This window comes from Eulemur rufifrons, chromosome 25 (assembly GCF_041146395.1).
Source record: "Eulemur rufifrons isolate Redbay chromosome 25, OSU_ERuf_1, whole genome shotgun sequence".
NCBI lineage: Eukaryota > Metazoa > Chordata > Mammalia > Primates > Lemuridae > Eulemur > Eulemur rufifrons.
Window position 1 is genome coordinate 18,070,139 of NC_091007.1, and position 24,295 is coordinate 18,094,433.

Here is a 24,295-nt window from a genome sequence, read left to right on the forward strand (position 1 = left end):
CGTCTAGGGAGGGCCTGGGTTAAGGGAAGACAAATCAGATCCCGTCTGCATCTGAAGCAGGGTGCGTTTAAATAAAAATGTAAATACCACCATTAGATTCAAAGTACTCCAGAGCTGCGGGATTTAATGGAGTTTAAACAATAGCATTTGAAGTCATTGCTTTACCAAAAAAAAAAAAAAAAAAAGTGTTAAATTCAGGTGTTGAGATTTCTACCTTCCTCGTATTTTAATCCGTTTCTTCCTTGGGGATTTTGTGTGTATTTTAAAGGCTTGTTTTTAAGAACCTTTATGCTTTCGACACTCAAACATAGTTGGAAAGTTCTGCAAGCCCAGCCGGAGGTTTGAAGCAAAACCTTTGCAGATTTGGTGTGGATTTAAACAAAGAGCCTGTCTCTGCGCGGCTGGAGCGAGCGGCGAAGCTGCCCTAGCCTCGGTGCAGATGGCAAATCGAGTAGCCTGTGCATTCCTGGAGTTGTTACCTTTGTCAAAGGGAGCGTCGGAGCCGAGACAGCCAGGAAGAGGGGCCGAGCTGAGGCCTGGACTCGTGACCGCCGCGCTCGGCAACCTGGCCCGGGCTCCTCCAGGCAGCCGGCTCAGCGCCACGCCTTCGGCAGGACCCCGCCCGCGCCCTCCCCGGGGCCCAGGGCCACAGTAACCGTCTCACGACTCCTTCGGGACCCCCCGGACTCGGGCATGTGAGACGAAGACAACGCTTTGTGGAGAGAATTGACCAGTTGTACTCGGGGACACAGGACCTGGCCGCGCGTCCACCCTGAGCGCCACGACGCCCCGCCTGAGCGAGGGCGGATGAGTGGTAGCCCGGGCTGAGGACACACGGGTGTCTGCTTCGGCGGCAGCTTTGGTGACGGGTTCTGAAGGACAGAAGAAGAAGGGCTGTGGACACAATGGAAGTAACAGGCCCTAGTGCGAGGCGCGGGGAGGGCAGACGCTCCGGAACCCGCGCCCAGCTCTTTCCCGCCAGGGTCACCCTCTGCCTGTCGCCGCGAGCCCGGGGAGCGGCCAGGTGTGCTTGAAGTTGATCTCGACCTCCAAAGGAAAGCCACGCGAGTTCAAGGCACCCTGCTACCAGCTCTTTGGAGAGAGGAAATCAACAGAAAGATTCTGACTTTCTCGCCTTTTCTTTATTAGATAACGAGGAACCCTTGGCCACCAGGCCTTAGAGATGCCGACCTCGCGCTCCCCCGCCCACCCCCCACCGTGAAGATTCTTGGGGGTGGGTGTGTCATTGGTCTGAGGCCCCCTAAAACGAGGCCCCAGCAGGCGATGCCTTCTTTCCCACAGATTTGGAAAGCCGAGATTGCTTAGCTGGAATCCCCGTGCACCCCTCCCACGCACACGCGGGTTCCCGTCACACGCAAGCAGCGGGCCCTTCCACGCCTCCGCCCGCCAAGGTCACCGAATGACTTGATCCCGTCCCCCCAACCCCTATCAGCCGTCAATCCTGCTGGCTCTGGCCGCTCTCCCCGACTCCCTTCCAAGAAGTTTCCATCCTTTTATTTTTTTTTTCTCCAGCCCGAGGTCCTCGGTGATAGACTCCAGCGTGGATTTTAATTGCCTCAATCAGCGGTCTTTCTCCCCAGCCTCGGTCAGAACCTGGACGGTGGTCGCGCGATCGCGCCCGCGGCTGCGCAGCGAGGGTGCGCCCCCGGGGACGGCGCGGCCCAGCGGGCAGGCACGAGGCTCCACTACGGGGCTGAAATGAGCCCAGCAGCCGGCAGGCGCCCTTCCCCCACCGTCCCCTCCCCATCCTCGTGAAAGGCCCCCAATTCCCGCCTGGTGGCCTGAGCTCTCGAGGTCGCAGCGACCTCAGCCCCCGCTTGCAGGAAGGAGGCGCGGGAACTGCGCTTCCTTCCCCGCAGCCGGAGCCAGACCTCAAACAATACACCAATCAATGCAAACATAAAGCTCGTCTCGGCCACCCTTCCCGCCTCGCCGAGGTCACCCCAGTCTGCCCCTCGCTGAGGCCAGCGCGCAGCCGGCCGCGGCAGCACCCTGGACAGCGCTCCCGGAGGACGGGGACAGCCGACGCCTCACGCCTCCCGCTCCGCGGGGACGCGCCTGCACGCCTCCCGCCCCTCGCTGTGACTCCAGCTTGCGCACTGTCTGCCTGGCGCCTCACGACTCAGCTCCCTCCCTCTCCCAGTGTTTCCCGCCGCCGCCCCCTCAGCCACCACCCTGGGCTCGCTCTCCCCCAAAACCTCTCTGGCGCTCTGCGCTTTCCTGTCTCCCGGCTGTGAGGACCCTTCTGTCCCCTTCCCTATTTAAATTCCGCGGCTTCCAGACCGTTGCCACGTCCCTAAACCCTAACTCCAACACACACGCACGCACACGCTGGCACGCACGTTTTCTGTCCCTGTGTGACACCCACCCTCGCCGCGCGGCCCCGCAGGTCCCCCGCGCGGTGCCCTCCTCCCGCCACGCACAGGCGCGCGCGCGCGGGGCCGAACGGAGGCAGCTCGCCCGCAGCTCCGCACTCGGCGGCGACCTGCTCCAGTCTCGCAGCGCCGATGGCATCTCCCGGCTCCGGCTTTTGGTCCTTCGGGTCTGAAGATGGCTCCGGGGACCCCGAGAATCCCGGCACAGGTAGGAGAAGGGGGACCTGCGGCACAGGAGTTTTGCAGGCGGACTGGGGTTTGCGGGGCTGCCGGGAAGATGAAGGTTTTTCCACCTGCAGCAGGAAACTTCTTTGGGCGCTTCGCCCTGCTTTGGGGACAAGTCCTTGACGGCCCAAGAGCCCAAGACCTCTGCAGCCCCTTGTCCCCTGGGAAGGCCCCCAAAGAATCCCGGCCCCTTCCGCGGAAGGCCGGGGAGCCCCCCAAAGACAGCGACGTCTCTGGGACGCCGATTCCGTGGGCCTGGGGCGCTGCTACCACCGTGGTCTCTGGAGCCTGGGGAGGGACGGAGGGGCCGTGGAGACAGGAAAAATGGGGACAGGGAGAGAGCCGGTGGTCTGGAGAGACAGCCTGCGAGGAAATGGACAGAAGCCTCAGCGTCTGGGAAAACCCACCCAAGCGAGGCAGAGAGGGGACTTTGCCTGGACGGACGGGCACCTGGAAGGCGAGCGCGAAGAGCGCGGTGGGGCTTCTCCAGGGGGACAAACGAGCGGAGTGAGGGCGGGTCCGGGCGGCCAGGCTCCCCTGCCTCGCGCACCTGCGGCCGCACGGGGTCCCAGGCGGCCACGCGGGAGGAAGGCGACCCTGTCTGGGACCCGGGCCTGTTGGCGTTCACGTAGAACGAAATTTCACACGTCCGTCTGCTGTTCTCTTTCTGCCCCGGCGTCCGCCCGCCGGTCCCTCCTTGCAGCCAGAGCCTGGTGCCAAGTGGCTCAGAAGTTCACCGGCGGCATCGGAAACAAACTGTGCGGTGAGTGTCTGCGCCCAGGGACGCGGGACGGGCAAGGTCGGGCGCTCGCGGCCCGCGGGGTCTCCGCCGCCTTCTCACCTCCACACCCGCATCCGCGGGGTCGGGGTTCCTCGGCCGCGGATGGGCGAGGGTGAGGGCGCCGGGCCGGGCGGGCGGCTGACCGAGGCCCGGATCCCTGTCCCTGCGCAGCGCTGCTCTACGGGGACGCCGAGAAGCCGGCGGAGAGCGGCGGGAGCGGGCCCCCGCGGGCGGTCGCCCGGAAGGCCGCCTGCGCCTGCAGCCAGAAGCCCTGCAGCTGCCCCAAAGCGGACGTCAACTACGCGTTCCTGCACGCGACAGGTGAGAGCGCCTCGGGGGCCGGGCGCCCCTGCCCCTGTCTCTGCCCTGCCCAACGCGGCCCGGAGGGACCGGGCGCCGGGAGCCGGAGCGAGGCTTCGAGGTGGCGGGCGGAGGCGGGTCCTGCCACAGGCTCCAGATGACAGCGAGAAACGCTGGGCCCGCCAGCTGGATCCGAGCCCCCGGCCCGGCGTCTGCGACCCACGAGGGCCCCCGCTTCGCTGCGCTGTCCCCCGGCGCGGCCCTGCGGGTGGCGGTGACAGCGGCGTTCGCGCGCGCTGCGGCTCGATGTCCGCTTCCCTCGGCCGCTGGGGCCTCCGGTGGGTTCGGTTTCTAAATACCGGGCCAGGGAATTCCGAATTGCAGAGATCTCTTAGGTCTTCGGATCGCAAGAGGGGTTTGTAGCTGCCGTAGCACAGGAGAACGATCCTATTCACAGGAGACCCCCGCGCCAAGCTTTGTCCCCGTGTGTTTGCGCACCCGGTTTCCCAAACCTGCACACACATTCACACATGCACACGCACACACGCACACACGCATTGTGGAAACAGCGGCCTTCGTAACAAGCCGCACATCCTAAGGCTGCACGTCCCGTTTTCCTGGTTCGCCGGAGACATTCCTCAAACGTTTCTGACGGGAAGTGTTTCCATAAACGTTTAAAAGATGATTTACTGAGAAATAACATTTAGGAAATAATGAAATGCTGTGAGATAGATAAGTGGACTCTCTCACACTCTCTTCAAAAAAGAAAGCAAACAATAAGTTAGGGATTGAAGTGCAATAATTAATTTGGAGAGGAGAAATCGTAATTTCTCTCATTCATTCTCTTCGTCTTTGAAAAATGCCTCTCCTTTAAAGAAAATGGTTGGCGTTTCCAAAAGCTTTTTGTGTAAACGTGAAATTTCTTAGCTCAAAGAGAAACCGCCTGATCAAGATCTTGCCTGAATATTTTCATAGTAGAATTAAAATGTGGCATTTTAATTCCATTCTCCAGACCTGCTGCCTGCCTGTGACGGAGAAAGGCCCACTTTGGCATTTCTGCAAGAGGTCATGGACATTTTGCTTCAGTATGTGGTGAAAAGCTTCGATAGATCCACCAAAGTGATTGATTTCCATTACCCTAATGAGCTGCTTCAAGAGTATAATTGGGAATTGGCGGATCAACCACAAAATTTGGAGGAAATTTTGACGCATTGCCAAACAACTCTAAAGTATGCAATTAAAACAGGTATTGTCCAATCAGAGAGAATAAAGCCCTTTTTTCTTTTACTATTTTTTTCTATAAAAATGTTTTGTTTTATGGAGTTACTGGTATTTTCAAAATTGCGGTTATTTTCATCATTTTAAAAAATAGTCATTATTAGAATGCTTCCAATCAAAAGCAACTTCCATTATTGTTAATCGTTCTGAAGTTGATAATATCAGAAACAGTATCTAAGCATAAGTCATCAGATTTTGCATTGCAAGTATTTGGTTATGGAGATTGAACCGCTGGTGTAGAAGCAACCATTTGTCAGCAGAGGCCAGTAGAAGCAACCCAAAATGGAGAAAGAAAAGGAATATGGAAATTAAAGCTCAAAAGGCATGATTCAAACAAAAGCCCAAATACCAGTGTCGTGCTGGTAGTTTCTTTGGCATAGAACTGATCAGAAACTGGGGTAACCATTTTTATGTAATGATTGAACCGGAGGGGTGACATTTTGGCATTGCCTCAAATGGCCAAGACTTCAGATTTGAATTCCAGATTTTCTCCCATTTTTAAAGAAATGTACACACATAGACAAAAAAATACAACACAGACTAGCAATTCAGCCATGTTATATAAGGATGTGTGTCCTTCACAGCCACTGTGTGTGTAAGATAAAGAAAGGAGGAAGGACTGAATCAGACATCCTTAGGGGTAAATTTTTTCTAATGTTTTCTATTTTGTGATCTGACTATAGGTTTTTCACAGTATTCTTTGTATTCTATCCATTTTATAGCTCTAGTTGTGACATTTACTTGGGTGCACTCCAAGCTTTCCTTTTATCCACACAAAGTTAGCTATTCATCTGCCAGGTCATGATTACCCTTCCTCTGTACATGGTCTCTAATCATCGTGATGCATGATAGCATGGCACTTCATTAAAGCAATAAAAATAAATATGAATGAATTTCTGGGGGCAGAGAGGAGAGACTTTGTGAATCTAAATTGATTAGTAGCCTTAAAAAGGCTTGCTAGCAAGTAGAAAATGTAAACTATGAACAGTATTTATCATAGGAATGTCATCTTTTTTATATTGCAAATTTTTTGTTGGTGAATTATCAGTATTACTCTAATGGACTTTTAGCTCTTTTTTCCACATTCTTTATACCAACAGAGAGGAAAGGTATGCATAGAAGAAAAGAAGCCTTGGGAAATGGATTTATTACCGTACACTTTTGTGAGACTATAGACTTAGAACTAGATACATAGAGAAAGGAATTTAACTGGTTGATTTCTACCTAAGTCAATCTGTGGAGTATAATTTTTGAAGGCTCATTAGATATCACCTGCAATTAATGCTGGTGAGAACCCACGTGATGTCTATACTAGGCATTAAAAAATGTACCCACACAGCTTTTCACGTATGTCAGTGCAAACCTGAACAATGCTTTTAATTGCTTTTTTCTTTGATCCATTCCCCTTGCCTAATATTTAACTAAGTTAATAGTAAATTGCTACCTATTATTTTTATTGCTACCAAACCAAAAAGAATCTATGGAAATGTTTTACGTCTTCACCCTTAAAAGCTAGTTGTGTTTGAAATGCAATTTAAAGAGTTAAGATAATGGGAACTGCAAGTCAATGAAAGTAATAGTTCTGACTTCCAATGTTCCATTTAATATCAAAAAAAAAAAGATGGACCAATTCAATACTTAGATTTTGCCATCATGCTTGTGCAACTATTAGTCAAGTGTTGCTCTAATGCATTCTATTTCAAATTCCAATAAAAATATGGTGGGTTAAGTTGGATTTCTGAGCAAGGTGTATCAATACTAATTCAATATCTCAATATTATTCATAACATATTTAGTCTGCTGCCCTTCTCCCTCCAAATAGCATTTCAAAAAATTAACAGCAGTCATCCTCTCTCCTCAACTGGCAAGTTTATGGATTTTTATGCTATAACTGTCAAATTTGTCATCTAGTAGTATTTAGGATCTGTCAGAGTGGTACCATCCTGCTTCCATTAGACATTGTAATACTCCTGGGGAGATTATTTTATAAAATGCATGTTATCGCCTGGTTTCTACTATAAAACCTCCACCTGATTTCTACTTGGGCTCCAAGCTTAGAGAGGAGTGAGGGGTAACGGGGAAATACTTTAAAATGAAGTCTTTGTGGATTATTAAAATGACCTGTGTAAGAAATATTGGAATACATAACTGCAGGGAATGATAAAATTCTGGAACAGTTAGCATTTGTGGTAGTCGTTAGATTGGCTGGTGGAGGTGGTGGCCGAGGGAGAAAGAAAGGGTTAATGTAGTCTAGAATCTTTAACCCAACCATCAGACAAAGGGAATTGAAGCGTAAATAAATGAGTCCACCCCGGTGCCGGTGCAGAAAGGGTAGTTTGGATTGACTTTTGGTCCCTCCGGAAACGATGTGAGTTTCGGGTCACAATTGCCTGAGGTTCCAGAGTCTGAGCATCCTCCCCAGCTCATTTGCTAATCTGCGAGGAACACTGCGGAGTCTGGAGTGGCAGGAATGTCAGGTCTCAAATGCTCTGTCTCCCTGGCTGCCGCGCAGGCTGTGTGTGGCCACCAGCGTGGCAAGCCATCACCGGTGCTCCCATCACGGAGCCCGCCTGCAGCGACAGCGGTGGGAGGCTGGGGGCTGCGGGGACAGCTGACAGGCTCTCACACTGTCTCAGACAGCCCCGCCTGGATTCTCTGGGCAGCCCTGGAAGGCAGCCTGTCGGGGCCACAGGACAAGAGTAATTATAATTAGGGGAATATTTCTACCAGAAATCAACAGAGCCTGTTGTCCTGCCCTGTCAAACCACCTCCCTCCATAACTTCCACATAACCATGAATGAAAAGTGAGTGAATGAATGAAAATTTGGAGGCAGGAGGGATGCGGGGGAAATGGCTGACCAAGGTCAACAGCACGTCTAGAGAAAGGGCCACCCAGCAGCTGAAACATCGCGCAGTTCTCCCAGCTGCCCACAAGCAGTGGATCAGGGCGGACTGGCCTTCTGATGTCCAGGGCCACAGCACGTCCCTTGGAGTCTCAATTTTCTGCAGAGGTTTCCATGCCGACCTCTCCCCAGTGTTAAATACTGAGTGCTAATGGGTACCAGATTTATCCAGAAAATTCCTATGAATTGGGAGAGTAGATTAATGGATAGATTTGCTAATCCTTATTAATTTGCTAATCCTCACTTTTAAAAGAAAAAAGGCTTAGGGGAAGAGAAATGAAGGTACATCAGGGGGAAGAAGACGTGATTTCAGCTGTGATTTCAGCTGCCGGGGTAATGAAATGGGGAGTCAATGAGGCAGAGAGGAGCACAGGGCTGTCCCAGACATCAGCAGCCGCAGCAGCAGCGAAGAAGGCCTTTTCACCTTTCGTGGATGGGTGGCCTGAGCGGGGTTAGCCTCAGAGGGCCTGGATAAGAGCACAAAGGTAGAAGGGTACCCTGGGAGGCCAGGAGGAGGCAAAATCATGCCGGAGAATGGACAAGAGCCGCACAAGTCCCAATCCCTCTAGAATGCGCTGTTTCCCAGCGCCTGTCTCCTCCCAGCGTCTCTCTGGCCACATGCCCGGGGCTGATAAGAGAGCTCTCCAGTCCAGGAGATAAGCTGTGTGTCGCCTTTGTCCCTGCTTCCCCCACTGCCTGCCTTTATCTTGTTTTGCTAGTGCTGGCGATGAGACTGTCACATCCCCAGGCTGCAGACAGGTGTCCAGTAAGTGGCAGATACCTTTTTATCAGATGCTATTTCCATAACTGTTAATCTGCCACCATTTTTGCTGCTATGCAAATCCCAGACTTATCCATAGGCTTTTATGGAGTGAGAGGAGGAAACGGAATGCTAATGAGATATTTGTAATCACATTTTAAAGAGAATGTGGACGTCAATCCATTTAGAGAGTTGTAGAGAAATCCAGAAGTTAATTAGATAAGCCTTGTTAATGGACTGATCAGTCCGTTGAATATCTCTTCACGTATCTTGTCCACAAGACAGCGATGTTGGCTGTATTCGGCTTTATTTTAAATTGCAACTATGAGGAAGCTCTGTTGTTTATAATCCAATATTCGATGGAAAAGAATTGACAAGAATGAGTTTTGTCCACACCATCGTTAGACAACCATCACCTTTTGAATCCAGGGCAAATCACTCAGCTGAGTGTCCTATTTTCTCATTTTTGCCCTGTCTTTTGCAATCATCAGTCATTTGTCACTGATATTATTATGAACGTTGGCATGCCTGGCGGATGTCACGGTATGACTGATTCTCAGAACGGCCACAACAAAAAAGGATTTTTAGCAGCGTGAGTGCAAACAAGAAGTAACCTGCCTTTGAATTGCTTTGGGTTGCCCGGAGCCTTTTAGTTTGCAAAAATATTGAAAGAATGTAGAAAATAAACTATTGTCCAGCTTGCAAACCACATTTGTAATTTTTTTATAGGATATGTTTAAAGGTAGGTTTTTAGAGTGTGTTTCTCAAAACCCAAAGTAGTCTCTGTGGTTACAGGAAATGGTTCTGGGGTGTGTATATGTGTGTGTCCTTGTGCATTGGCACACGCGTGTGAATATTGGCTTCCTGAATATGAATTTCCTGTTGCTGAAGGATCTTTCAAGGTTCTTTAGCTACAGAAATCATGTGTTTGAGAGGCATGTGTTTTCACTGGCGGCAATCCTGATTCTGGTATTCCATGTTATTCAGGGCATCCCAGATATTTCAATCAACTTTCCACAGGCTTGGACATGGTTGGATTAGCAGCAGACTGGCTGACATCAACAGCAAACACGAACATGTAAGTGGGAATGTATTTTTGTGTCATCCAGGATAATTATTAGTGAGATTCTATAGTCTTTACCTCTTATGTGAAAATATTTTTATTAAGAAGCCCCTAATATAGTGATTCGAAGTACACAAGTGTTCACTATAACTTAATAGAAAAATAGTCCTGCTATATCTTTCCTCAATCAAACTATACAAAAATTTTAAAACACAAAAAGGACTTTTTTGGCATTTTGGGTTTATAATTATGTGTAATATGAAAGAGAAATGGCACCAGATGTTGTCTTTTAAGTAAGTGTTACTCTGCAATGTTCTTTATTTATTCACTGTGCTAAACCATTCACGTGCATTGTGTCAATGATTGAAGCTCTTGACTTTAGGAATATAGAAAAATGAGCAAACCTTTTGGAAGACCTTTTTGAAATAATTTTCTCTGCACTTAATGTTATAGTTATAACATTTGTGAATATGTGGTTTAAAAAAGGAAATAATTGTACTTATAGCTTTTGTAACGGTGAATTAATTCTTTGAGTTACATACATAAAATGTGGCCATTACTACATTTCAGGTTCACCTATGAAATTGCTCCAGTATTTGTGCTCTTGGAATATGTCACGCTAAAGAAAATGAGAGAAATCATTGGCTGGCCAGGGGGCGCTGGCGATGGGATATTTTCTCCTGGTACATGATATTTCAGTCTTTCTCTGTGTGTTTTCTTCTGCTATGCAATGCCTTGTTATGAAGCTAGGAAGGATTAAATATCTAGCCCTTATTTCTGCTCAGGTTAAATAGACTGCATTCATCAAAAGAATGAGCGTGATTAAGTGCACATGACCATTGGACATGCCTCCAAGCTAACCGCACCATGCTTGAATGTGACTTGCTGTGTTCAAAAAGAGCATAATCAGAGACAGTGCTTACCCAGTACTTCCACTGTAATCCTACAGGCAGGATGTATGGATAATATGGAACAAAAGAATAAAGATTCCTATTAAGGGAATTCACTCTCTGATGCTCTTCCTAGAATTAGTGAAAGGAAAAGGGTTGACTCATTTAATAAAGCATTTGCTGTTCGAGGGCATGTAACAAGGCAGATCTATTCAACAGAGCATACGAACCACTCCAGTCTCTGAAATAATGGGCAGGGAGGCAGATTTACACTAATTTTGAGGAGGGCAGAGTACCTCGGGAGATAATTTCTTAGAGCTAAAAAAGCAGTGATGATTTTCTTCAAGAGGTTTCTCATCCCTTCTCTCCTGTATCATGCCATCCAATCTTTTCCATCCTGCCCTTCATGACTAGCTACTGCATTCTAAGCTCCATGATTTACAACTCTCCGAGCCAAGAGAATCAACCTGAATCAAAAAGCCATGCCCTTGGTGTACGGTTCTACGTGTGACCTTGGTTTGATGCAGAGAAGAAATAGCAATTAGGAAGGCAGTGGGAAGAGAGAGTCACTGACCCAGGGAAAAGAAACCCGGTGTGCAGCCCATCACCTAATTGGTGGCAGGAAGCGGTGTCACCAGTCCACCGAGAAGGACCCCGCTGGACAGGCCAGAGCCACACCTAACCGTAGTGACAGGCAGAGTGAAGGCCACATGTGAGCTCTCTTCAGCAAATCTACAAAGACAAGCAGATGATGAGAGAGGGGGGAAAAGGAAAAGAAAAAGTGGAAAGAAGAGGTTATAAATAAACAACAGTGACCTCAAGGCCAGGGCTTAAGGGAAGCATGTTTGTTTGCAAGCTCACGTCTGCTATTTTATTTTATGTTTTTAAACATACAGCACAATTTTTCAGGTGCTAAAGGAAAAACTATTAGTTAAATGGAAGGGGAAATTAATCTTAAAAAAAAAAAAAAGTCATTGAACACCAGCTGTCACGAATTTTAAGCCAGCCTTTATTTTGTAGGGAACTTAATACTTAGTTTTCCTTTGGAAAACCATCTCTGTTGAGGGAGCTTTGCCACCATCGCCTGAAAATGATGCTTTGAAGTCATTTTTCAAGAGGAATGAGGTAGGGTACAGAAGTAAACATCATTTCTGCCTTTATTTGTCCTCCCCTTATGTGGCTAGCTGTAGAACTGAGCTGTGCTTGAGTTGAACCGAGAGCGTGCTGGGCTCTATTTTAATGGTCCTCAAGGGTGGAGAGAGAACAGCTGCACCTGTTGACCCTGAAACTCTGGGGCTGGGCCTAATTTACCTGGCTGGTCTGGTAACCTACATGCCCCAGAAAACATACACCCAGACAAAGAATCCTATTTGGCAGTCCTGCTAGGCTAGCTATAGACTCAGGGCTTTCCACTCCACCCTTGTTGATGATGAGAAAGGACCAGGTGGAGAATACTTAAGCTCTATCATGAGGATTACAGGCTTTCTTGGAGCCCAAAGACTCATATGCTCTTACCCCAAGGTGCAAGCCACAGATGTCACTCTACAGTGTGATGCGGACATCGCAAAGCGGGGAGGGGGCAGCAGAGACAGCCCTTGGAAACCCATTTTTGCTCTACTTTCTACAAAGCATCACAGAAGAGAAATGGCCATAGCATCCTTACTTGCTAATGGATGCTTTTCCAGGTGGCACCCAGCCCTGTTCCTGGGGTAAAGGGTCTTACAATTTAAGGGTTGGGGATAGAGAAAATCATACATCTTATGTGTCTGGGGTCTAAAAGGCTCATTCTCTGGGACTCAACGTGAAGAATTAGGTCTGTGACTTGAATGCATAGCCCAGCTCATTTGCCTTGCACCTACCTCTGCCTATAACACCCACAGGCTTCAAGCTTCTGAGGCCCAGAAGCCCCTTCTCCCGCCTCAGGGCTGCTGGGTCTTTAGGCCCTGTGGGCAGCTGCACTCGAAGAGCACTTGCTTTGGGTACATCGTCCCCTTCCTCTTCTCTCTGCCCTTCTCCCCAGCCTCTTTGAGAAGGACAACTAGAACTTCAGTTCTCAAATGGGGCCATTTTGTCCCCCGCAAGGGACATTAGGCAATATCTGTAGACATTTTTCATTGTCTAGGGAATGGGATCTACTGGCATCTGATGGGTAGAAGCCAGGGATGCTGCTAAACACCCTACAATGCCCGGGACATCCCTCACCACAAAGAATTATGTGGCTCAAATGTCATAAGTGCAAGACTGAGAAACGATGAGCTAGAGTGGATGTCCCTGTAAAAGCTGACCCCGTGTCTGGCGTCCTACACTCAGTCTTTTAGACGGGGTGTGTGCCCAGAGCAGGCCTGACCTGGATTCTGCTTGTCCTGTGTCTCTGGGGTCCAGGAAGGTAGGAATTGCCCTCATTCTGACTGGTGACAGAGCCAGGATCTAGGTGATGACTGCCCTGTGCCAGGCAGCCTGCTTGGGTTGGAGCCCAGGACTCATGCGGCAAAAGTCATAGCCCTGCATGGGCCATTCAGCTTGGCACAGACCCGTCTGCTCCTTAGCCGCCAGGAGGGAAGAGCTCTCAAAGCACCCACATGAGGGCAGGCCCTTTGGGTGGGAGGGGGAGGTAGTACCTTCACTCTGCATCATGGTCTCATGCCTTCCGTGCCAGCATGTTCATTCGCATTCATCACAGTCTGTCTTTTCCCTGCATAGCAAAAATCCTAAGCTTCCCAACAACCCTGGGGAAATCTCACTTTGCTTTTCAAGTGAGACTCTTGTTATAAGGCATAAATTTATGGTATGGAATCCTTGACAATCTTAGGATGACACAGGGAAAATAATTCAGTGTGGACTTAAAATTCTCTTATTTATGTGTTTCCCTTATAATTATGAATTAAGTTTTGTTAACGAATACAATTCTATTTCAATGATGTCTTTGAGAGGGAAGGACCATGTTGAGGGAATGAACAGATGAGTATGATGAGATGGAGTTGGATGTTTATCCTGCATTCCGTAGGAATTTCTGGTTAACAGCCCACAACCTTAACAGCAGCTGATTTATCTTAATCCAAGTGCAAGGCATTGCATGCGTTGAAATGAAAAGAAGTAAGTGTTCTCCATCGGGGTACAAGTAGGATTTTATGGGCCTAATGCAGAATGACCACACTTACAAGCTGGGTAGGAAGGCAAATTTTCTCTTTTTAAAAACCTCTTCCAAGGGCTCCCAGCAAGAGCAGAATCAACTGCAGTCCCCCTTGGTGATGGAGAGGGGCGGGGTAAGGTGGCACCTGTGCAGTGATTGAGACCAAGGTGTCCTTAAGCCTGAGAACCCACTTCCAAGTATAGCCAACAGGGTTTCCTCCTGTGTCCAAGGAGGACTCTAGGTCAGCGGAAATAATGAACGTTGCTTGCATGTGAAATGATGTTGACAGTAAACAGGAAAAGTAACCGTGCTGCTCTGCACTGTAGGTGGCGCCATTTCCAACATGTACGCCATGATGATCGCGCGCTTCAAGATGTTCCCGGAAGTCAAGGAGAAAGGAATGGCTGCCGTTCCCAGGCTCATCGCCTTCACATCCGAGCACGTACGTGTTTCTGTTCCTTCCAGGTTTAAGATGATGTTCTGTAAAGCTCGAATTGAAGGAATGATCCCCAGAGGTTCTTTTTCCAGAAGGCACCTCTTGAGAGAGAATAAGGGTGAGAGAACAGCTGAGGGGTACAACAAGGTGTCCTCCTTGTCTCTTTGAAATTCAGGAAAACCCTCAGAGATAAAACAGAATGTTTTTGCTTCTAGTTCCCACCCTTCACCTCTCTGTGACAATGTCACAAGCTCAGGCTCCTGCCCACTGCCGGGGAGGGGCTGATGGCTCTGCTCTTCCTTATGGTATGGTATGTTCCTTCTCTGGCCTTCAAAGAGTTAACCCCATCTCTCCTATAGCCCCTAGGCATTGCAAAGAGTGGTCTATCCTGCTCATAAATTGACATAAACAGCGTTAGCCTGCCAGGCAGCCAGCTTTCTCTCGCATGCCAGGGTCAAGCAGCAGACAAGTGCAGACCACCTGCAGCTGTGTGAGCGACATCTTGGTTCCAAACCCTCATGCCATACAGGGTCTGAGATCAACCTGAGATCTCTCCCTGATAGGCATCAGATGCGCACTACCTGTGTGTATTTCATAACCCCGTTCCTTCATGACCTCTGCCTCAAAGGAGCCCAACATCTGGACCACGGCTGCCTCAGAGAAGACCAGAACATCCCCTGATGGCTAGGGAACAGGGAGACAGCGAGGGAAGGCAGGGTTCTATAGGGAGACTTGGGGCTCCTGTAAGGAGACGTCACTCGTGAGAAGTAGGGAACCACAGTGGGTCTCAGATTCACCATGGAATTTTTCTTTTTCCTATTTTGAATGGAGCACATGTATCTGTGTGTCTGTGTCTGTGTGTCTGTCTGTGTGGCTGTGTGTGTTCATAACAAGGAAAAACAGGGCAAGTACAGATTGGAAGGCAGTAGATACAGTTCACTCATAGCAGTAGCTGTGGAATTAAAGGAAACTAGTGATTATATATTAACAAATATCTTGAACATCTTGTTTTCAGTAATATTTTGGGGTTTTGTTATTTTTTAATGCCCTTCTTTGGTTTACAGGGGTCAAATTTAGCAAAGAAGACCATGGTCTGAAATGAAATAGTGTGTTACCTTTCTATTACTGCTAAAACAAATTGTCACAAACTTAGTGGCTTAAAACAATGTGAATCCATTATCTTATAGTTCTGGAGGTCAGAAATCTACAATGGGAAAAGCAGGGCTGTGTTTTTCCTGGAGGCTCTCAGGGAGAATGAATTTCCTTCCCTTTTTTAGATTCTTCCATTTCTTGGTTCATGGCCTCTTCCTCCATCTTCAAAACCAACAGTGTTGCATCTTCAAACCTCTACCCCCCTTTCTCTCTGGCCTCTGTTTCTACCACACATCTCCTCTGTCTCTGATCTGACCCTCCTGCCTCACTCTTTCACATGTAAGGACGCTGTTTGGATAATTCAGGATAATCTCCCATCTCAAGGTCCTTAATGAAATCACATCTTCAAAGTCCCTTTACCATATAAGGCAATAGATTCATAGCTTTCAAAGATAAGGATGTGGCCGGCTGTTGGGGGATCTTCATTATTCAGCGGACCACACCTAGTACCCCACCAGGAGATAACTTTTGCTTCTCAGCTTCTCCAAAGGTAGAAAAACATGTTATAATTTTTCTTCTCAATTACTTTTTCCCTGAAGTGGATTTGGACCCCTAAATAGTTAAATGTGACTACATTCTCAGCCTTGGAAAGCCCAGATGGCTGTATAGTGGGCATCTTTTTCTTTTGGCTTTCAAGGTGTTTCCATGAGCTAAGATGAGGAGGGCCTGGCGACAGGCTACCCTGTGCTCTCTGCCAGGCATCTCTGGTTTCTGAATGAGCTTCTCAGCCTCATGCTTGGTGTACATTGACTTGGCCTTTTCCAAAAAGCTCAGGCCATGTGGTTTGAGAATGATTTTGCTATACCGTCTTTTCCTGATATTGTAAACTTGGGATCTCCTTCTTTATTTCTGAGAGACTGAAATGTTATTCACCACACAAAAACCATTTGGTTCCCCCCCTTCCTGTATTTCTATCCATGCACATCATTATGAATGATTGTTTGAATTATGAACCTTTCCTAAAATATGAATTGGTTCTAACAATAAGCTTATTATTTTTGACAGATGAACTGTTTTTCTAATGCATACCTTATACCCAATTGCTATTTGACAGTTTCCAAAAACACTTCCAATATATATAAGCTTGTTTGATTCTCCCAACAACCTTGTGGGAAAAGTAGAACAGAGATTGTTATCAGCATTTTAAAAATGAAGAGACTAAAGTTAGCTAGATAGGTAGAGGATCAAACTGGATTTCCTGACTCCTAGACCAGTGAAGTCCCTGCCCCAACTACCACTGTAGAAATAAAATTAAAAGATTCAACAACAAAGTTTTGTACACAACAGCTCATCAATTGACTTAACATTTTATATCTTCCCTGTTAGGGTGTGAATTTGTATGTGGACTGAGAAATATTTCTCACACAAAGATTAGGATATAAAGATATAAAAAGTTTATAAAAAGTTTTTTGATTTTTCAGAGAAAGAGATAGAGAGGGAGAGAGAAGGGGAGGAAAGAGAGAGAGAGAAAGAAAGAAAGAAAAGAGAGAAGGGAAAAAGAAAGAAAGAGAAAGAGAGAGGAGGGAGAGGCCATTGCACACAAAAGTAGCTTGATATTTTAAAGGATTAAAAAAATGTTTTTCCCTTGCTGCAGACTGATAACAGAAGTGGCTGTGGAGCAGTTGAGTTTATGTTTCCCTTTTTTTTTTTTTTTTTTTTTTCTTCTTTTCTCAGTATGGCTGGGTTTATCAGAGTCTTGGCAAGAGCAGGAGAAGAAAGTTTGCACCCCTACTGTCTGCTTAAGACTCTTCAAGGCTGTGAAAATGAACTCTTAGAGATAACGAGTTAAGTCCCAGGTGTTTAATCAAACAAATCAAAGGGTAGTTGTGTTATGAGTTTCTTTTTCAGAGGGGCAATCATGTGCTGTGAGTTTATTTCTCTTACTTTCTGCTTGATAGTTTATTTTCCTCTGTTAGATAGGTTATTAGTAAGGCCACCTTTCATTCCTTAATCAAATTTCCACCATGTGCTTTTTTCTTAATGTGAAGGAGATGCTAAATTGTTACAGCCTCCCCCTGCCGCCCAAAAATCCTCCTCATTATCGCATACGGCTGGACTGTAGGGGGCTGAATTAAAAGTGAGTCCTGCCTTTGAAGCTCCAGGTTAAGAGGTAATGTGATCCCCATCTCTCGTTCCTTCTGGGCTCTACACCTCACGCGTTATATTCAATTCATCATTTACTGTGGCTCCTTCTGGCCTCAGTCCAGGCAGGCCACATATTCCCTTGGTTTTTTCAGATTTTACAATCACTTTGTCTCCACCAGCTCTAGAAATAGATCTGATGAAAGACAGTTACTAAGTCATTTCTCAAATGCTTTTGCTCCAGGCTAAACAATGTCAATCCTTGCATGGAGATTTCTTTCTTGGATTGCTTGGCCCACAGGGAGAAAGGGTAGTGTCAGGCAGGTATGTTGATGCAATGAGGAGAGGGGAGGCCAGTGGCAGAGGCAGAAGCTACATCAGGTGTTCTCTCTCCAAAGCCCAAGACTTCTGGATAATCAAATGATAGTCTTATAAAACTCTTGCCTCAGCGCCTGGGACATAGGAAGCTCTATGTAAACATTAGGTAACTTAAAAAACAATAACCTTGTTTTATAGATGAAGAAACCAAGACTCAGAGATGGCAGATGCTTTGCCCAAGGTTTCACCATGAGTCAATGGCAGAGCCAGATCTAGAGCCTCAGTTTCCCTACAATCCCTACATTGCTCTTTCAACTGCTGGGCTGGATGTCCTGAACGCCATTCTCTAGCTGGCTGCTCTAAATCCGCTTGGAGCATCTTTTCTCAAATCCCATTTTCCCCATGTTGATTCTTCTAGTGCTAATATTGATCTACTGAACCAGGTCAAGTTACTCTCCTTTCTTCTATTCTGAGCATTGAGTTTATAACTTGGCAGGTTTAGAGCCACAGAGGTGGAAATGATGTTGAAAGACTCTGTGGTCTTCTGCATCCAACCAGAAACTTCACACATTCAAGAAGACAAGACATTTCCCTGGACTTGTTCTGTGAGCATATGGTCGGCAAAGTCAACAAACATTTATCAACTATACACTGTGACAGAGCCTTTGCCCTCATGAACCCTCCTATGTTCTGGTAGGGGACAGATAGTGAACTGGTAAGTATTTACTATAAGGTCATGTGGTGACAAGATAGTAGGGGAGAGTGGGCTATTTTATAGAATGGTCATAAAAGATCTCTCTGTGGAGGTGATATATGTGGGCAAAGACCTATGTCAAATGAGGGAGGGAGTCATATAAATATCTGAAGGAAGGGTTTTTAGGAAAGTGGAACAGCAATTTAGAGGCAGGAGCAAGTTTAGCAAGCTCACAGAAGGCCAGGAAGGCCAATATTGCCAGGTAGGGACAGCAAGGGGAGGGGAGGTGGGGAAGGTGGCTGGGTACTAGGACCGTCTTCTGTGTGTCCCCCAAGCCTAGTACAGCCTTCCCCCTGAAACCCTGTGGTCCACTAGGCAGTTGAATCTGGGTCTTAAATATTTGGATATGACCAACAATGGCTCGAAAGAATCAATGTAGCCTTCCAGATTTTTTTATCTCAATTCTAATAGAGAAGGAGAAACCGGCCTGCCAACACTGGGAACTGGGTTGTCTCCGAGCTTTCTACCACTCGCCTTAGGCTCACACCATCCCTGAAAGAGGTAAGATTTATTGTCCCCATTAAAGAGTGAGCGAGCTCATGCCACACGCTGCAGTCAAGGGCTAGCTGGATGGCAGGGACCCGCCCGCCTCCAGCCTGGGGACTCTCACTGCTGCTTACGCTAGATAATCTCACCCCTCTCAAACCCAGAAAGCCTGCCTATTTTTTAATTACAAGTCTTTTATAACTATAAGACCCCTTATTTGTTTGCACATGTTTTAAAGCTAAGCGAAATCATGTGACCTGTCTGAACTTCCTTTGTATTTAAAAAAAATAGAGAAATGACTCTTCCATCAACCTTGAATTTTTCATTTAGTATAAAATAAAAATCATAGGGGGTTTTAATACATATTGCCCTTAAATAGAGATATGATTTAGTCCTAATTAAGCACAAAAGTCTATCAAGGGTCTATTGTTATTTTTTCCAAATCAGGGAAGGGGTGGCGGGCGGGGGCTCATTAGCTAATTTCCAGACATTCTGTTGATGCACAAGTGATCCTTGGGAGAGTCTTAGTAGTAGTATGTAGTAACTATAGTCTTATTATTTAGGGACAGATTTGAATCCTTGTAGCTCCTAATTTGTGTTCAGCATTTTGTCTGATGGATAGAGCAGTCTACCCCTGACACCACCGTGGCACAGTGTGTCACATCTGAAGGCCACCCATACCGTGGGTCCCCCTGGCCCTCTGCCCGTGGCCAGGCCTCCTGAGTTCTCTTCAGACACCTGCTTTCCTGGGTCCCCAGCAGATGGGAGCCTGTTCTGTCCTCCTGTTCATCAACAAGTGTCGCCATCCAATGCGGTGCTGAGGATTAAATGGGGGAGGTGGCCACTTGCGCCGTCTGCATCGCTGCTTCTTCCTCATTAGGCAGCGGTTTCTGTTTTTCCCTCTCAAGCTCCTTCCTCTCCACGGGCCCCTTGCTATTCGTGGGTAACGTTTAGCTATTTCGCGGCTCCCTCTCCTGCAAATACAAACAGACTCAATGTTCGCCACCTCATTTTCTTTTTCATGCCTCATCTCACCTTTGTTCCCCATCTTTAAGCTTTCCATTTGGGGATGCGTTTTTCTTTAAATCGCTAGCATTTGGTGCCGTGATCAATTATCCTGGCTGATTGCTCTTCCTTTAGGGATCCCTATTCTTTCTCATTAAGGACCAGACAAGAACGCGGCCTCTGTCGCTGACCAGGTGCCCCAGATCTCTTACTTATCCCCCATTTGCCATTTGGCAGTTTAGTGCTCAAGAGCTCGCTCATTCACAGAGGGGTGTAATTCGAGTGGCTTGTGTTCGCTCGGTGGGGGCAGCTGGCTCCCCTGTCTTGTGCCCCAACCCCCCGCCCCCGCAGGGCTCTGCTAAATACACAAGCAGGAACCCTTTTTTTGAGTCACGCATCTTTACACACCCGGCCTAATTAAGCTTTCTCCTCTGGTTCCCAGGTATCTTGGTAACGACCGTCCACTTTGTCATTCTCAGGTTGTAAAATGAAGCTAATGGCCCTTCCTCTTGCCATCTAGCGGCAATGAGCTTTTTCAGCTCCTCTGTTCGATGTCCCCTTGATTGGTTAACATTATTTGCTGCTGTTCTAAATGTGATTTCTTCTTGCTTATTAGACATACGCCCTAAAAACATGTGTGTTAAGAGTTCCTGTGCTGCATTTGCATATTTAAGAATTCAGAGGAGTCAGAAGTGGGCATTGGAAGAGAGAGTACCCCCTTTGGAACATAACTTAAAATTCCAGTCAGCAGCCCTTTGGAGATGTAAATTGAGGAAGCCGCTCTCCTTTTGGACAGCTTAATGATCTGTAGTTAATAGTAAGAGGCTGATGTGGGCTGCAACACAGCTGGGCTTGGGTTAGCCTTTCTCAGCCCTCCAAATGGCACAGTGATTACGACCATTGAGACACACAGTCCTACCCAGAATCAATAACCAAAAGCACAAACAAAGACTTGGCAATGGCTTGCCCGTGTGGCCTTTTCTCTGCACTCAGACAAGTCGCTCTGCCCCAGCCAAGAACTGCTGCCTCCTCCCGGAGTCTGCTTCGGGCTGGGCAGTTGCCTGCACAACAAACAGCTCCTCCAATGCTGGGATGCAGAGTGCTAAATTTAGGGCCAACTTCTCCTCCAACTTCCTGAGTGCACACAATTTCACTGAACTTGGGAAAAACTGAGTGTAATCTCTTGGTAGCAAAATGCAAGTCTGGAAACCATATACTATTCATACTTCGCTGCTGGAGGTGGCTGATTCCATGGGTTGGTTCCATATGACTTGATGGAAAATTGGCTCAGAGTTACTGTGTGTTGGGGTATCAGGTCCATTTACAATTTCCAACATCTTGTTACCTTCATTCAAAAAGCCCAGGTGAATTCAACAGCAATAACAAAAAAATAAACAACCCTATTCAAAAATGGGCAGAGGACTTGAATAGAATTTATCCAAAGAAGATATATAAATGTCCAATAAGCACATGAAAAGATGCTGAACATCTAATCATTAGGGAAATTCAAATCAAAAGCAAAATGAGTTATCATCTGACATCCACTAGGATGACGATTTTCAAAAAACAGAAAATTACAAATGTTGGTGAAGATGTGAAGAAATTGGAACCCTGTTGCACTGCAGGTAGGAATGTAAAATAGTGCAGCCACTACGGAACAAAGCACGGAGGTCCCTCAAAAAGTTAGAAATAGAAGTGCTATGTCATCCAGTAATTCCACCTCTAGGTATCTACTCAAAACAATTGAAAGCAGAGTCTTAAAGAGGCAGTTGCACACCCAGGGTTCATAGCAGCATGAGTCACAATAGCCAAGAGGTGGAAGCAACCCAAGCGTCCATCAACAGATGAATGGATAAACAAAATGTGGTCTGCACAGAGTGGAATATTAGTCGGCCTTGAAAAGGAAGGGAATTCTGACACATGCTACAACATGGAAGAACCTTGAGGAAATTATGCTAAGGGAAACACACCAGTTATAAGAGTCAAATACTGTCTGACTCCACTTATCCGAAGTACCCAGAGTAGTCAAATTCACAGAGACAGGAAGTAGAATGGGGGTTGCCAGGGCTGTGGAGGGAGGAATTAGGAGTTGTTTAATGGGTACAGAGTTTCAGTTTTGCAAGATGAAAAGAGTTCTGGAGATGGATGGGGGTCGTGGTTGTACAACAAAGTGAATGTACTTAAGGCCACTGAACTGTACACTTAAAAATGGTTAAGATGGTATTTATGTGTTTCAACACAACTAAAAAAAAAAAAAGGCACAAGTGAAGGATGCCATCTTCTCTCAGCAGCCCAGGCTTTGGAGGAACAGACTAGAAATAAAAGGAGAAAGAAAAAAGAAAAAGCCAAGGGAATGGATCTTGTCTTTATATGGAATTAATTTCAAATATGCGTTTTTTTTTTCTCTTACAGAGTCATTTTTCTCTCAAGAAGGGAGCTGCAGCCTTGGGGATTGGAACAGACAGCGTGATCCTGATTAAATGTGATGAGAGGTGAGCGTGCATCTGTGACCCTTGTTGGCTAGCAATTTGCAAGTTCCACCACAGATACCTGTTGGAGTGAAAATAGGAGATGAGCGTGGGGCAGCGAGCGGCTGCTGGCCACTGTTCCTTTTTAACATGGGCTCTTGCTCGGAGCCCTCGGAGTTGCTCCTCAATGCCATGGAGCCTCTCACAGCCCTAGACTCAATCGGAACCTTTGCTAAATCAATCAGAATAGTCTGCACCAAGAAGGTGCAGAAGGACATTCATCACCCGGGCGCTTTAGCAGCAGCGGGCAGTCTGAGCCCTGATTGATGCGGGTAGCATTGCTTTCGGCACCATGGGCTGCATAAACTTGCTGGGGTGATTGCAGGACGGGGTGCAGTTTAGTGAGCAGGAGTGAATGATGCACCAGTAATGCAACAACTCTGTGCTGGGACCAAGGGATTCCTGGGGAAAATCCCCGTCTTAATCGGCACCTGAATTTCATAGGCGCTCTGGGATCTGGGTGGCACTGCGTGGGGGGGATTTTAAAGTATTTTTTAGGATATCCATGTAAAGTATCACTGGCCTATGGGCCTGGAACCTAGCAAACACTAGACTCAGTCTTCAAAGGTTTGAGTAACCGCTTTCACTAAATTAAAAGGAAGCCACTCAATTAGCCATGTATTTGTTCATATGTATTTATTAGGCAGATGGGTATTGATTGGCCACCGTGTCACTAGGCTCTAGAGAAGCATAACACATGATCCGGGTTCCCTGACAACATGTGATCTCGGTGGGAAGATGCCGTAGTGCCAGAAGGTGACAGTCACATGGTTGGATTGCACGGCAATCCAGGGGACACGCGTGTACGTTGGAAGCCATGGAAAGTTTCCTGCAACAGGCGGGACTTCAGCTGGATTTTTTAAATTAGGAGTGAGCAGGATGGGTGCAGGGAGAGGCAGGGGCACTGACAGAAGGTTCAGGAGCAGCCGCAAAGCCACGGAAGTGTGAATAATCCCCTCGTGGGGCTGGAGGAGCCGGGTCTGACCAGATAGACATAGGAGGAGGGCATGGCCGTGGCAATGACGGTTGGTCACGTGGACCCCTGAAAGCTCTGAAAACCCAGCCGATTCATAACCATGCTCACCTCTGGGCGATGAGGTTAAAGATGATGTCACCTTTGTGTTCATACCTTTCGACAGTGCCTGCTTTTGTTTGCTTGTTTGCAAATGATACACGTTACTTTTACAGTCAGGAAAAAAAAAGTGTGTTATTCTCCCTTTGGGAGCAGTGGAGCTAAATTTAGGATTTGAGCTTGATAAGTCTGGGAACAAGATAATTTGAAAGCATTTTTATTCAAGAAGGACATGGATGAAGCCACCCTGCGGGAAGCAAGGGGAGCGGGTGGGCCAGGTGGGCCAGGTGCGAGGCTCTAGCAGTGAGACAGGACAGGCATGAAGTGACACCAGGACAGAAGCGAGGACCTGCCTTGTGTGTTTAAGGCCACCAGTGCGCCTCAGTAGCAGCTACTTAAGAACTGAGATTTGAGGAGAAACTGGCCCAAAAAAAAAAAAAAAAAAAAAAAAAAAAAAAAAAAGCTGCTAACTAGGAATAAAGGTTTAGATGACTTTAAATTTTTTCTTACTCTGTAGTTGATCTGTTTTAAGTAAGGAGTCCAGAATTCAGGGAAGAAAATCCCCCAGATGGGCCGTCCTTGTCCTCCTCCCTAGCCTAGGTAGAGCATTCTTGACTTGAATCCCAGTGGGCGGACAGGGGATGGCTGCTGCCTCCACTCGTAAAGGCATGAGCGTTGCCACTTCTGCTCCTGGGAACACCAGGTGTGACAGTGGAAGTGATCTCGGACAAGTCCA

At 47.2% G+C, this 24,295-nt stretch overlaps 1 protein-coding gene across 2 annotated transcripts in view; it reads left to right on the plus strand.

The window, feature by feature from the left end:
* The first annotated feature begins 2,100 nt into the window (after window positions 1–2,100).
* The window catches only part of GAD2 (glutamate decarboxylase 2), a 70,172-nt gene continuing 47,977 nt past the window's right edge, over window positions 2,101–24,295 (plus strand). The window contains exons 1-8 of one of the 2 annotated variants that reach the window (XM_069458704.1): window positions 2,101–2,604; window positions 3,325–3,384; window positions 3,574–3,723; window positions 4,715–4,948; window positions 9,631–9,721; window positions 10,277–10,389; window positions 14,053–14,168; window positions 22,372–22,451. In XM_069458704.1, coding sequence (XP_069314805.1) covers window positions 2,529–2,604; window positions 3,325–3,384; window positions 3,574–3,723; window positions 4,715–4,948; window positions 9,631–9,721; window positions 10,277–10,389; window positions 14,053–14,168; window positions 22,372–22,451 — 920 coding nt within the window. In that variant the 5' untranslated portion in view covers window positions 2,101–2,528. The remainder of the gene's footprint in view (window positions 2,605–3,324; window positions 3,385–3,573; window positions 3,724–4,714; window positions 4,949–9,630; window positions 9,722–10,276; window positions 10,390–14,052; window positions 14,169–22,371; window positions 22,452–24,295) is intronic. The other variant, XM_069458705.1, reaches the window with a different exon arrangement.